Source organism: Mirounga leonina, unplaced genomic scaffold (genome assembly GCF_011800145.1).
Source record: "Mirounga leonina isolate KUSES-001 unplaced genomic scaffold, KU_Mleo_1.0 Mir_126, whole genome shotgun sequence".
NCBI classification, from domain to species: Eukaryota; Metazoa; Chordata; class Mammalia; order Carnivora; family Phocidae; genus Mirounga; species Mirounga leonina.
In genome coordinates, this window is record NW_023270314.1 from 31,740,601 (window position 1) to 31,755,123 (window position 14,523).

The following is a 14,523-nucleotide window of genomic DNA, read 5'->3' on the forward strand; positions in this document are numbered from 1 at the left end:
CTTCCAGCCTTCTAGAAGAAAAACAAAAAAAAGCGCCCGGATCTGCACAGGGAGCGGGAGGGACTCCTCCGGCGCCCCCAGAGCCTACGCCGCGGGCGAGAGACACGCACAGCTTCCCCCTCCCACACTCACTCCTCCCATCCTTTAAAAAAACGCCCAACCCAAATAAATAATATCGTTCCAAGCCTGGCGGCGTCTTCGCTGCCCTCTCCTCCTTCCCGGGCTCAGCGCGCCCCAGTTCTGCGGGAGGCTGCGACCGGAGGCGGCGGCGCGGTCCCGGCGCGGGGCGCTGAGCTGGAGGCGGGCGCGCAGGCGGCCCGCGGGCGCCGCACTATGCTCCCCAGCGCCGTGGCGGCCCACGCCGGCGCGTACTGGGACGTGGTAGCGTCCTCCGCGCTCCTCAACTTCCCCACAGCGCCGGGCTTTGGCAACTTGGGCAGGAGTTTCCTGATCGAGAACTTGCTGCGGGCTGGGGGCGCCCCGCCGCACGGGCTGCAGCCACCCGCGCACCACGGCTCGGCGTCGGCTCTAGTCGCCGCCGCCGCCACGGCCGCCGGCGCGCAGGTCCGGCCCCTGCCCGCCAGCCCCGTTCCCCTCAAGCTGTGCCCTGCGGCGGAACAAGTCAGCCCCGGCGGCGCGCCATACGGCGCGCGTTGGGCTTTTGAAGCGCTCAGCCCCTCGGCGGCCGGCGCCAGGCTGCCCGGCCGGGCTCCGGCGGATCGGGGCTGTACCTTCCAGCCTTCAGCCCCAGGTGAGCGAGCTCTTCCCTCCCCAGCCGCGCCCGGCGCCTCCTGCCTCGCGGGGCCGGAATCCGGGCGCTCGGCGGTGCGCCCTGCGCCAGGGGAGCGCCGGCCCCAGCGCGCAGGAATCAGCTCTGGCTTGGGACCTTCCTGGAGCGTCTCGAGCTGTCGGGGTAGATGCCACTTCGGGGGCAAAGAGGTACCACCACTAACTGTGACACCTCCCCTCCCCCACCCCATACCGCCAGCTTCCTCTCGGTCTCCTTTCGACAAGTGGTAGGGCTACCTTGATTTTCAGGCCTTTCCGGAGAAACCCTGAATGAACCTCATTGGGTTAGCGGGAAAGGGCAGCCCCGGTCGGTCCCAAGATCTCTGGGCTCGCTGGAGCAGTTTCACGGGGTTTCCCAAGTTGAGCGTTTCTGCCCGCCGGCTCCTGTCCTGGAGGCCGCGCGACACCAGCTCCCTGGGAGGTTCTTGGCCAGCAGAAGTTCGCGAGGCCCGCTTTGGGGGCTTTTCCTTCTCAAACTGTTGCGATGGCCGGGGCAGTTCAAGAACGCTGGCAAAGATCTTTGGAAGGAGAGTTGCGCAAACTTTTGGCTTTCTCCACTCTTTATATTTTGGATCACTAAGGCGCAAGGAAATCAAGACCGACTTTCTCTTTGTGCTGAGCCGAAACAGCTGAACTGGCACCTGAAATAGGAAATTCACCAATAAATGGGAATTTACTTACCCAAAGAAAGGCAGTTTGGGTTTGTTTTCATTTTCGGGTAAAACCTAAGTGGTGTGATTGGGAAGAGGATGCGGACGGTTTAGTCAGATATTAGCTAAAGCATATGGAGAGGCAGCCGAAATGGGCAGTAAAAAAAAGAAGAGTCTCTTAAAACACTCAGAAGCTGAGATCCAGTTGGATTAATTTTTTTTTTTTTTTTTTTTTTGCTGCGTCCTTAGACGATCTTAACTCATTCTTCTAATCCCGGTGGGTTTGTTCAGAATGACTAATAGACGTTTTTTCAGCAGATTCCATTGTCCCAGCAAACTGCCGGATCAAATTTATTGCTAATGGCTTTATAGAATTTAACATGTTTAGAACCTGTCCTGGTCTTTCAGTTTGAAGTGGTTACTAACAAAATGGAACAAATATAATTATATGAGCACCGGTCTCATTCTCATGGTGTAAAACCTAAACTCTAGGAAGCCTTGGGAAAGGAACAAACACAGATAAAGGCAGGGTTTATGTTCCTTGGAAATTTGGGCCACTCTGTTATTTCTGAAGTATGTGGAAAATTAGAAACGTATAAAGCAGGTTCACCTAGATAAGAGTTAGTAAATAATGTGTCATGAAAAATAACATTTTCGAAAAGAGTGGTGATTTGCCTAGCTTTTAGTGGTTTGGCATTGTGTTCATAGAAGTTATTTTTAAGGATTTTTAAATTGCTCCTGATCATGATTGGTTACTCAACCACTGAAAGTTACTTAATTTTCACCTTTGTAGATTTTACAGATTAAACTTAAGTAAACCAAATACAAATCAAATGCAGATAATTCAATAACTGAAAAAGAATTTTGTGTCTCTGTTCCATTAAAAATATTGCAATTATTGGGTAAAGGTACTCCTAAGTACATTTTAAAAAATTTTCAAGGATATATTCATTCTTGTACACTTATTAAAGTGTCAAAATGCAAAAATGATTTTTTGGAATAAGAGTACAAGAATTTATATTTCTCTTTTAAGCATACTAATATAGTGTAAGCATATATTTTCCCAGTATTTTATTCCGTCCTCACTGAAGATATATTCTTCTCGGTTAATTTTCATTTGAACAAATAACCTTTTATTTAAAAAAATAAAAGTGCATTTAATTTTTGGATCGAGAGAAGTAGCTTAAGAAGTTAAAACTATATTTGTTTCTACACATATGCTGCTTAGAACCAGCATTTACATTCATTTATCTTTGTAATTTGACACAGAATGTAGTTTTCTGAACATTGCCCTAGTTTTATTTAAGTAACAGATTTTTGTCCTACCAAATGTTGTGGGAATTCTTTTCTACTGTGTAGAATTATGAAGTTATAATGAGTACTGACAAGGTTACTATCACCTGAAAATTAGCTGACTGATGACATAGTGACTGATGTTCTGTAGAGAATATAGAGGAGATAGAAGAGCTACTGTTTTTGGAAAGATAACAGTATTTCTTTATATTTCTGAAATGTGAGCAAACAACCGCTTCTGATCCTTCAGACACTTACTTTGGAGTGGATCACAAAATGTGATTTTTAGTCATTTCAGCATATTGACTACTTGCTTTTTTTTTTCAACCTTAACTCATTGAGTGTACCAATCCAAATGTCGAATGAAAAAACCCCAGAGTTCTTTTTATTGGTGCCTTGGTGAAATACAGAACCATTGAACTAGGGGGCTTACGCCACTGCATGTAATTTCAGCTTCATTATCTTTGTTACCCATTTTTAATTATACCACATATTTCATTCGTTCAGCAAATGCTTACCAACTATCTCCCATGTGTCAGGCTCTGTCCAAGGCCAGTGAGATAGTCAGTGCACAAAACAGATGACTGTCTCTGCCCCTGTGGAGCTTATATTCCATGTTCATACTGCTCTATGGCTTACCAAGCATTTTCATAATTGTTAGCTGCTTTAATCTTTTTTTTTTTTTTTAAGATTTTATTTATTTTTTTGACAGAGAGAGACAGCGAGAGAGGGAACACAAGCAGGGGGAGTGGGAGAGGTAGAAGCAGGTTTCCCACTGAGCAAGGAGCCCAATGCGTGCACGATGCGGGGCTCCATCCCAGGACCCTGGGATCATGACCTGAGCTGAAGGCAGATGCTTAACGACTGAGCCACCCAGATGCCCCTGCTTTAATCTTTCTAGTAGGCCAGTTTTTTCCTACAGTGATTTACTTCACTTGCTAATTTTTTTTTTTTTGTCAGAAGTAACAGTGAAAACTTCTGTGGATTTGTGAAAGAGAAAAAATCGCCCCATATTTTCGTATTCCTTATATTAGTCTTTTGTTGAATATCAGAAACTAGTAATAACCAATTCCATGTATCACAATAATAAATCAATTGTGATTTTATATCTGAGCCCAGAAGGAAAGAGATTGGCCTTCCCGTTCATCTTCCTGTGGGTCTCTGCAAGGTGGTGACAGTTAAGCAATGAGATGGATTTACAGGTAATAAATGAGAGGATAGCTCTCAGTGCTTCATCCTTGAAAAGTGGCAAGTCTTTGGGTATTTGAAGTAGAAAAAAACACTCTGTAGCTATATGTCGTCAAGTGGTTTATGCAGAGTAGTGTAAAAACTTTAAAAATCAAAGGGCATTCCTCAAGGCTCAAGACAGGCACATTTAGTGCAATAGAAGGTAGTAAATAGTTCACCTCCAGGGTTGAATCTTTGGATCTGTTTTAGTTTATTAGGGGAAACCAGGAAGTTTTGCAAGTAAATTAGAATCATCAGAGATCCTTCCCCAAAAGTTTATTAATGTCATTATTTGGTGAATATTATGCTAGGTTAAAATATTCATGTTTTGTATATAAAAGGGAGCCCTGAAGTGTAAAAAGCTGAAAAATTTAAATTTCTCTCGGTTATGTCACCAGTTTTATTCAAAAATAAGTGGAAATAGCCTTGCTTTTTAATGACATTTGTCATTTTAAACATTTTTTTAAAATGTTTGACGTAAAGATAATTTCCTGAATGTAATTTATTTATTATTAGATCTACTCCTTAAGAGGATTAGAAAGCAAATGTTTCTTCTGGTAGGTGAGTCCTTTTTTTTTTTTAAATCTTTTTAAAAATGATTTTATCAAATAAGTTGTACTGTATACTATAGGAAAGGAGCCAGATCCATGTCATTTTTCTGGCCCCTTGTTAAGATTGCTTCTTACCATTAATACTTGATGTGCATTCTAGTTTTCTTGTCCACCTCCCAGTTCCAGTTACTATTTACCTGTTAATCCATGACTCTGTCTTAAATTAATTGCACTTAGTTTTGTCTAGGTCAACTTGAAGACTTTGGGATTTTTTATTAAGCCAAAGTTTGTCACTTATTTTTGCTACCATTGTGCTTTAGATTTGTTCTGGCAAATTAAAATCACAGCATCTTGAACGTTGGTGATGCTGACCCAGAACCAGGACGGAGAATGGAGAATCCAGAGAAGGATAAGGATGGACCCCATTCCAGTAGTTCCTTCCTCAGGCCATTACCTCAACCATCCTTTGGTGGAATTTTTAGATAATACTGAACCATATTCTTACTGCATGTGCATATTTTTTGTATCTTCTTAACATGTCTTTGGATTTATATTAACATATTAATAACTTTACACAGTTCGTGAGAATCAGCTCTGAACAAACTGTTCTATGTTCCCCAAGTTAATGAACTCCTTCAGATTCATGGAGAAATGACTAATAGACAGTCCCTTCCCTTCTAATAGTGATTCAGTAAGCCACCCTCTTTACAGAATAACACCTGAGTTGGAGCTACACCTGAGTTGGGGTAGCAATTTATGTGCATTTAATTTGCCTCTGACTTTAGCACCTATCCCACTCCCAACCCCTACATATGCTTCTCTACCTTCTCTACTTCACTTTAACAAGGAATCTCAATCTGTTAACATGTATTGAAGCTATTGAGGTTTAATAATAAAACAGGTGTAAATCCAGCAGGCAAGTAGGAACATTTTAGAACTTTCTCCTGAACTCCTATTGACTTAAGAGATTTGAGGGATATTTTAGGAGGCACAATGGTTTGAATGCCCAGAAAATTGCATACACATTTATGCATAAGTAAACATAGGATTCAGAGAGTTTAGGGTTACATGCAGGAAGCCAAAGGATGCCATATGTTGTGGGCAATTTAAGAGGATTGTTGACAGTGATTTTATCCACATTTATTTGCCACAAAGGGGCCTCAGATATTGGAACTGAAGCTGTGAATCAGACTCCATGGTATCGCTCCTTGAGTGTGCCTCCTTCCTCCTGTTCTTGTGTCTACCGGAAAAAAAAGTCTCCTTTGCTGTGGGAAATAACTTTATGCTTAGTTGTGCTGCTGAATAATGATAGAAATGGGAGCAACATGAAAGGAAGGGAAGCCACACAGGTAATAGATGTGTTCATAAAATACTTCGAGATGCTTTGCTATGAAAGTTTGTACAGAAGTGAAAGTTCTTATCTTTAACATATTTAAACAAATGTGTCCTTAGGTGTGTGTGTGTGGGGGGGTGGTGGTGAAATATTTCATTTACACCTCACTCAATCTGTTTTCCACCACCCTATTTCTGTTGTTGATATTGTTTATAACTTTAAAATATATCTTACATCTTTTTTTAAAAGATTTTATTTATTTGACAGAGAGAGAGAGAGCACGTGCAGAAGCAGGGGGAGCGGGAGAGGGAGAAGCAGGCTCCCCGCTGAGCAGGTTGCTGGATGCGGGACTCTGTCTCGGGATCCTGGGATCGTGATCTGAGCCAAAGGCAAACACTCAACCGACTCAGGCGCCCCTTATTATATCTTTCAAGGGGACTTGATTTGTAGCTCTTAATACAGCGTTTGTTTACTTAATCTTGGATTAACAGAGGCTCTAAATAAAGTTTTTTCCTAATTACAGTGATTTTTTTTTTTTTTTAATAGTGAAGGTACACAGTTTTTAAGCCAGTTAAGTAAGTATAAGTTTTCATTCAAATACACCTGGAGTCGGTCAGGAATAAAAAGGCAAATTGGAAAAAGAAACAATATGATTTTTATCTAGGAATGCTTGTTAGAATCCTTATTTAAGACTTCATTAGATCATGCTTTTCTATTTTATACTCTCTTAGTAAGAAATTGGATTTTTGCCTTAATGTATAATATGCTTACCAGACCCTTGTATATTTTATTCCAAAATATTTTATTTTACTTTCAGTAATGTTTCCACTTCTAATGAAATCTTTCCCTTTTATTCTTTTTAGCCTCCAGTCAGTACTTGATTTGGCAATGCTGAGTGATTCATCACTTTATATAAAGTTACCATAACTGATCCCACTTTTAATAGCATTATTCATTTTGTCAACCAGCTATTAGTTGGGAATATTTCAGGGGCACATTTTTGTGAGTTATGTGAACAGTAAACTGAAGGCACTAAAATTCTCTCTGAAGTCAAAGATCAAAAAGCCTCTAAAGTTTTTAGACTTTTGTTTCAGAATCAAAGCATCTGGGAAAAGGAAAGAAAAAAAATTCACGTCTTTTTCTATATTACTGAATACTTGATTGATTCCCTTCTTATTTATCATTATTCTGAAGATGAGCTAGGTTTTTCACTTTTCTTTCACGTTTAGGCACTTTGCCATAACAACCTTACTTTTATTAATTCAAAGTGGCCGTCAGAAATAGAATATACGGGGGCGCCTGGGTGGCTCAGTCGTTAAGCGTCTGCCTTCGGCTCAGGTCATGATCCCAGGGTCCTGGGATCGAGCCCCGCATCGGGCTCCCTGCTCCGCAGGAAGCCTGATTCTCTCTCTCCCACTCCCCCTGCTTGTGTTCCTTCTCTCTCTGTGTCTCTCTCCGTCAAATAAATAAATAAAATCTTTAAAAAAAAAAAAAAGAAATAGAATATACGATATATACATTTTTACCAGTCCTCTTGAGAGGACTCAAAATTTCTTGTTCTTTAAAATGTTAAATCTGATAACTTTTAAAATTAAAGTATGTGGGGGTGCTTGGGTGGCTCCATCGGTTAAGTGTCTGACTCTTGATTTTGGTTCAGGTCATGATCTCAGGGATGTGAGATAAAGCCTTGCATCAGGCTCCACGCTGGGTGTGGAGCCTGCTTAGGATTCTCTCTCTCTCTCTCTCCCTCTGCCCGTCTCACCTCGCTCTTACATGCACATGCATGCTCTCTCTATTTTCAAAAAGAAAAAAATTAAAATGTGTGGAGTTAGGTTATTCTTTGGGAAGATTTTTGTACATTAGAAGAGAATAAAAACCATAACTGCTAGCATATTTCTTAAAGAGACTATCCTAGGGCTGGTTTGAGTTTAGGTATATTGTACAAATTCTATAGTTATATTGGATCTGAAACCAAAAGATAGTCCTATTTAAGGCAGGAAAAGAGGCACTCCTGTTTGTTTACATATTTTCTATAGGTGCTTTTGCATTACAAGTTGAATAGTTGCAACAGAGACCTATGGCCTGCAAAGCCTGAAGTATTTTCTATAGTAAAAATTTGCCAACAATTCCTCCAAAGCAAAAATGGCAAATTGGGTAAATTTAAAAATACAGTTTTCTGAGCTGGTTTTAGTGGCATTTCTATAATTTTAAAGCCTAGATTCAAGTCTAAAGTCTTTATATTATTGATTATATAATCATAATTCCTAGAAGCTCCTTAAGCCTCCGTTTCTTTATTTCAAAATAAGAACAGAGATTAGAGTCAGCATTTGACTTTCAAACACAAACTGCAAAAGCCCACTGATAACATACAGGGAAATATGTGAAAGACTCCTTCCCATCATTCAACCATAAGCAAAATATTGGTAAAAAGGGTATTGCTGTATAAAAAGCCATCTCAAAGCTTAGAAGCTTAAAGGAACAATTTATTATTTTCTCTCACAGTCCCATGGGTTGACAGGGCTCTGCTGGGTGGTTCTCACTTGAAATCTCATTACAGTTTGATGGCAGCCGGAGCTGTGCTCTTCTGAAGGCCCAGCTGGGCTGGATGTCCAAAATGGCAACCCACATGGCTGACTGTTGATTGGGTGCTCAACTAGAGCTGTTCCAGCAATCCACACTTGGACTTTCCAGGTGTCTTGGGCTTCTCATAGCATGATGCTTGGGTTATGAAAGGGAAGGTTCTAAGAGCAAACACTCCAAGAACCCCAGACAATGGCTGCAAGGCTTCTTGTGGCCTAGGTATGGAAATTCCAGAATGTCACTTCTTCCATATCCTTTGGTCAAACAAGGCAGCAAGACCATCCCAAATACAAGGCAAGGGGAAGTCGAGACCCTACCTCTCAATGGAAGGAGTGCCAAATAATTTGCAGCCATTTAAAATCTGCCACAGGGTGAAATCAGGGTAACCATTATCAGAGACAATTCTTGCCAGGGCTGTGTCCTGCTAGAGTAGCCCAGTGCAAGAATTAGTCACACAGAGTTGTATAGCTCAGAGCTCAAGGAGTCTTCATTAAGGCTTTTAGAATTTGAGAGCTACAAATGCTATTCTGCTATATTATAGTCTCCTGTGACATCGACTTGATAGTAAAAAGAGCAGTGGGTCTCCTCAAATTTAGCTCAGTTTTTCAGAGCTGCTATGGAGATGCCTTGAAGGGAGAAGTAGCAGAGGTAGTGATCGTATTTGCTGATTGCAATGAACTGGGGCCCCACAGCTTGAGAAGAGGCCAGCCCCTACTCACCTGCTGGTGAGGTGAAGCTAGAGAAGATGCTAGCGGCAGTGTCCAAACAGGGTTGTCATCACCTATTCTTATGTTATAACTGCAGGGGGATCCTCCCATGTAGCCCCACCTTGCTCCACCACATCGAACCCAGTACTGCCAGGTGAATTTTCCTAAAATAGAGCTTCGTCATATTACCAAGCTACTCGGGGAAACCTTATTTATCCCCACTTGACGATCAAATCAAATAAAAACACTCTGTTCTTCAACACCTTCATTCCATCAGCAGCATTTAGCTCTTCCAACTACATTCCTTAACGTTCAGTCTTTGGGCCTTGTGCCAGCAGTCGGGCTGGTTTTCTTAACCTGCCCTTCGTGTCTCTCCTCGCCCCCCTTCCTTTCGTTCATGCCACCTTTCCTTGTTGGAATGCCTTCTTTCTCATCCTTTGCTGTTCTAAATACCTTCCAAATTAAGGTGTGGATTAAGATGTTGTTCCTGATTAAAGCCTTCTTTGACAAAGCCTTCTTAACAATAATCTTTTCTTTTTACTTCTCTATTTCAGTGGAAGTCTTGACCATGCTGCTGCTTTTTATGCGTTGTCTCGCAGCTGATCTCAAATTACATAATAATGGCAGGAGTAAAGGCTAACATTTATTGAGTGCCTGCTGTGTCAGACATTGTTTTGTGTTCTTTTCAGTGTTTCCCTCCTGGCGATGCATTGTAATGACCTGTGCAGCTTTTGAAACAATGCCGTGCTAAGGAGCCCACCCTTAGCCAATGATTTAGCCCCATTGGTGTGTGGCCTGGGCATCCGTATCTTTGAAAAGCACTCCAGGTAATTCTAGTGTGTATTCAGGGTTGAGAACCAATGGTTAGGAAAATGCACCATATGAATTTTTTCAAATCTCATCTCTTTCTTGGGGAATGCCTCAGATTTTACAGAACAAAACTAACTTTGGAGAACAGAAAAATTCGCATTTCATTTCTTTGACCAGCAGATGTAAATCTGTAAGTTAAGAAGCACTAAGTAGAAATTCTTCTAGGGAAGGAAACGGTCCTTTTTCATCTTTGTAATTCCAATACACAGTACACTGTGTGGCACTTGATAGAGATGCAGTAAATATTATTTGCACAGAATTAAAAGGATAGAATCAAACAAGTAGACACTACACTTGATTTGTCTTCTCGTGAGCTGTACCAGAACATTAAGACCTTTGTTTTTCTGTGTCTGAAATACTCATTGAGGAAAAAAAATGTGGACTTCTGTTGTTTTCTGATGAGCAGGAAGATAAAGGATGAATTTAGTTTACTTGCATTCCCTTGTGACTGAAGGCAAATTTGCATGTGGATCACATAAATGAATTCCTTCCAGGTTGTGTGATAAAATAAATCACACCTCATTAGGTAAGTGATATTTCTTAGGTCTTAGTAGGCAGGGCATCTGGTTGCCATTCTTTTGGAGTCTCGTTTTTGGGTCCACTCTATTCCAATTATGTATTATTTTAGATTTAGAAGTTTAGATTTCTTTATTCCCGGTGCCCATGTACCAGGCACTTGTAGAAGGTCATTTAAAACCATTTTTAAAAAATTATTTAATTCCCTGTTATTTCCTGGAGGTATGTTTTGACCCTTTGATTGCCTTAGTAAGACATCTTGGAACTTTTTCTCATTTCTCCTCATCCTTGAAAGATGCTGCCAATTGGCATAACATTGCGGTGGACTCCTGAAATTTATTTGAAGGTTTTATTAGTGGTCTTTGGTATTCTTTCTTTGAAATGTCAACTCAAGTCAGTTAGTACCACAGTTTTGCACTGACAATAAAAAGAATGTGGTTTCACCCCTTTTAAATACCTATTGTTCTGCTCCATCAGTGAAAGAGTGAAAATAACAACAGAAAAGCAATTTAAAAATTATTGCTTGCTTTCTAAACAACAGAATTTTGAAAATGATTTATCTGTAGGTAGGCTTGTAACCATCCTTGGCTATGAGAGGCTGGTATCACAGAACCATCTAGTTAAGTTTAAAAAGAAATCAGGTCAGTTCACCATTAAGTTGGCTTGAAGTTCCCACCTTAATTAAATATTCAAAATAGTTAATAGATATTTTGATTCTGTGGCTTCAGTTAAGTCAGAACATCTGATTAAGAAGTGAAAAGTTCATGAGGTTTTCTGTGAATAAGTGATTTTAGTCATTTGGATTCAGACAGTTCAGTTCCAAGAATTTTAAGTGATTTGTTTGTGACTTGTAGCAGATTCCCACAGAAACTGGAAACTAGATTTGTCAGTGGGATACAAAATTCGGAGAATCCTGAAACGTGCGCTAACAGAACCTGACATCATGCTGTAGCACCTGACAGCATGCCTTCCCCCCCCCCCCCCCCCCCCCCCCCACCATAGGAAAGGCCATTTGTTTTTCTCTTATGGAAAACTTGGCAGACAGTCCCTTTTCTGGGTTCCAGCTCTGGCAGTCTCTGCATGAAATCCTTATCTTTCCTGGCTAATAACTATTATGCTAACATATTTATGTTTCTCTTGTCCTTTTTAAAAAAATTTGCTGAGAAGAGTACTCATCACATTCCAGTTGCATACCCATTTGGGGCTGAATGCTAATGAATGAATGAGAAAGCATGTGCTAAATTCATAGCTAGTCCAGTGCCCGGTGTATAGCAGACACTCCTTAAATACTATTGTCATAAATATCGTTCAGTAAGCCCATGACAGATTGTTCCCAGTAGGATCAGTGATAAAGTGACTGCATTTAGATTGCATTGATGGGCTTTGAAATGCATATCATCCAGGGTGAAATTGCCTTGTTTTCCGCCTTTTTCAGAGCGTCTTCTGAGTAGTTCTTAATGGCTTACAAAAGTTTTATTTATTTATTTTTGTTTTTTTTTATTATGTTAATCACCATACCTTATTACATCGTTAGTTTTTGATGTAGTGTTCCATGATTCCTTGTTTGCGTATAACACCCAGTGCTCCATGCAGAACGTACCCTCTTTAATACCCATCACCAGGCTAAAGTTTTAACAGGTCTGTCAACTTGTTACTTTATTTTTATCACAATTGAGTTTCCTTTTTTGCTCACTGCTTTAAAGAGCATGTCATTTACAAAAATTTAGAAGTGTAAGATGTATTTTTAAATGCATTTCATTGTTTATTTTATTTTATTCATTTTTTTGCATTTCATTGTTTTAAATGGTTATTTCCACGTACCATTTGACACCCCTGCAATCACATGCTCAGCTGGATTAGCATTTGACTTATGTCAAAGTAGGCACATGTTAAGAAAAAGAAATGGAGCACTTAATTGGAATTTCACAGCAATTTTCACATAAGCTAGCTTAAACAAGGTGTATTTATGCATGGAAATCAGGAATCAACTAATCTGTGTAAATATATGTATGTCAAAGAGATGATTTTTAAAATGGTGAAGAAATTCTATGCAGTAGAACCTGAAGCCTGGTCATGTAACATGTAGTTCCTTAGCCACATGAGTTTATTACTGTAGATAACATGTTATTTTGATTGCAGTTTTACTTTATTAAGATAAGATAATATATAGTAATATAACAAAGTATTCAGTAAAAACTTTTTATGGTTAAACAACACTAAGATCATATATCTCAAAACTTCATTTATCACAAATGAATTTAATTGATCACTAGTCTCAAATGAACCATTCATTTTTTTAGATCTTTTATCTTTCTATTTTTAGGGCCATAGGGTTAGACTGAGAAACATCTTGGCTAGAATAGTAAAATTTGTAATTTGCACGTATTTTGCATGGTTATGGTAACAGTATCACTAGTGTACTTATTTTCTACACTTTATATTAAGTAAAAATATTTCTTTTATGTGTGTTTTTCCAGCTATCATGATAAATGTTTCATTGTATGTATGTAAATGCAGCATTGCATTTTGTGCTAAACAGCACAATAGCCGTAACTTAATTATTTATGGAGTGTTTATTTTGGAGCTGAAATGAGTTAACAGAAATGCTTGAGAATAAACATAATATGACAGCTTTTATACATAAAAATAGATTTTCATTTTTCAAAGTACTTCATATAGTCCGAGAATAATGGAAAATGTAACTGCCTAAATAATGCCATTTTATTGTAACATAAGATGTTAAATTAAAATGAATGATTTATCATTTCTTTGATGGTTTTATAGTTAATATTAGAATAACTTATGATAACAGTGAAATTAAAAACAAGTTTTATAGGCTGCCTGGGTGTCTCATTTGGTGGAGCGTGCAACTGTCTATGTCAGGTCATGAGTTCAAACCCCACATTGGGCGTGGAGACTACTTAAAAAAATTTTTTTTTCCAAGTTTTATAGTACTTTTGAACACCAAAGTGGATTTCCTTTTCATACTTTGCTTAGTTGCTGTATTTTCAAAATACCATTTTTTAAAAGATTTTATTTTATTTTTTTTAATTTTATTTATTTTTTTAAAAGATTTTATTTATTTATTTGAGACGGAGAGAATGAGAGAGACAGAGAGCACACGAGAGGCGGGAGGGTCAGAGGGAGAAGCAGGCTCCCTGCCGAGCAGGGAGCCCGATGGGGGACTCGATCCGGGGACTCCAGGATCATGACCTGAGCCGAAGGCAGTCGCTTAACCAACTGAGCCACCCAGGCGCCCTAAAAGATTTTATTTTTAAGTAATCTCTATACCCAGTGTGGGGCTCAAACTTACAGCCCCGAGATTAGGAGCCACACACTCCACTGACTGAGCCAGCTGTGTATGCCTCAAGATATCATTAAGACAAACATTTTATTATTTGAAAAATTGGATATTGAAAAGCTGAGAACATGAATATTGGCAACTTTCCATTATATTATGATTTGTGATTAATTTGCAATTTGAAGGCATTGAGAACCGAAATTCTTATTGGGCAGTGCACTTATTTTTATATAGCCTGCAAAAATATTGGCGAAAATAAACACATGCTTATCAATTGGTTAAAATACAAGTCTGAAATTATTGTGTTCTTGAAAAATGTATATTTTCATATCAAAATAATATTCACTAAATAATGATTAAGATAAGAAAAAGTTGCCATTGAACATGTAGGGAGAGTAATAAAAATATTTATTTTCAAGTGGACAGTGGAGATAAAGGACATTCCATCACCACAGATCATTCTCTTGGACAGTGTTGCTCTGGGATATTTTAAATAAAGGAATACTTGCTACATATAATTATGACCACACAGAAAATTAAGTTTGGTTTTGATCCATTGAGTCTTTCCAACATATCTTCCAAATCTTGATTAAACTATTTGGCGATCTCTTTGGCAGATAAAGGCTACTTTAGAATGACTTTAATTTCAGTAAAAGTTATAGCTAGTTAAGTAAAGTCTCAGAAAATGAAGTGTTTTACTCAGTGA

General features: G+C 39.4%; 1 protein-coding gene across 1 annotated transcript in view; it reads left to right on the forward strand.

Moving 5' to 3' along the window:
- Positions 1-333: 333 nt before the first annotated feature.
- DBX2 (developing brain homeobox 2) overlaps positions 334-14,523 on the forward strand; it is a 30,562-nt gene continuing 16,372 nt past the window's right edge. The window contains exon 1 of the mRNA XM_035002053.1: positions 334-751. Within this exon, the coding sequence (XP_034857944.1) occupies positions 334-751 (418 nt within the window). The remainder of the gene's footprint in view (positions 752-14,523) is intronic.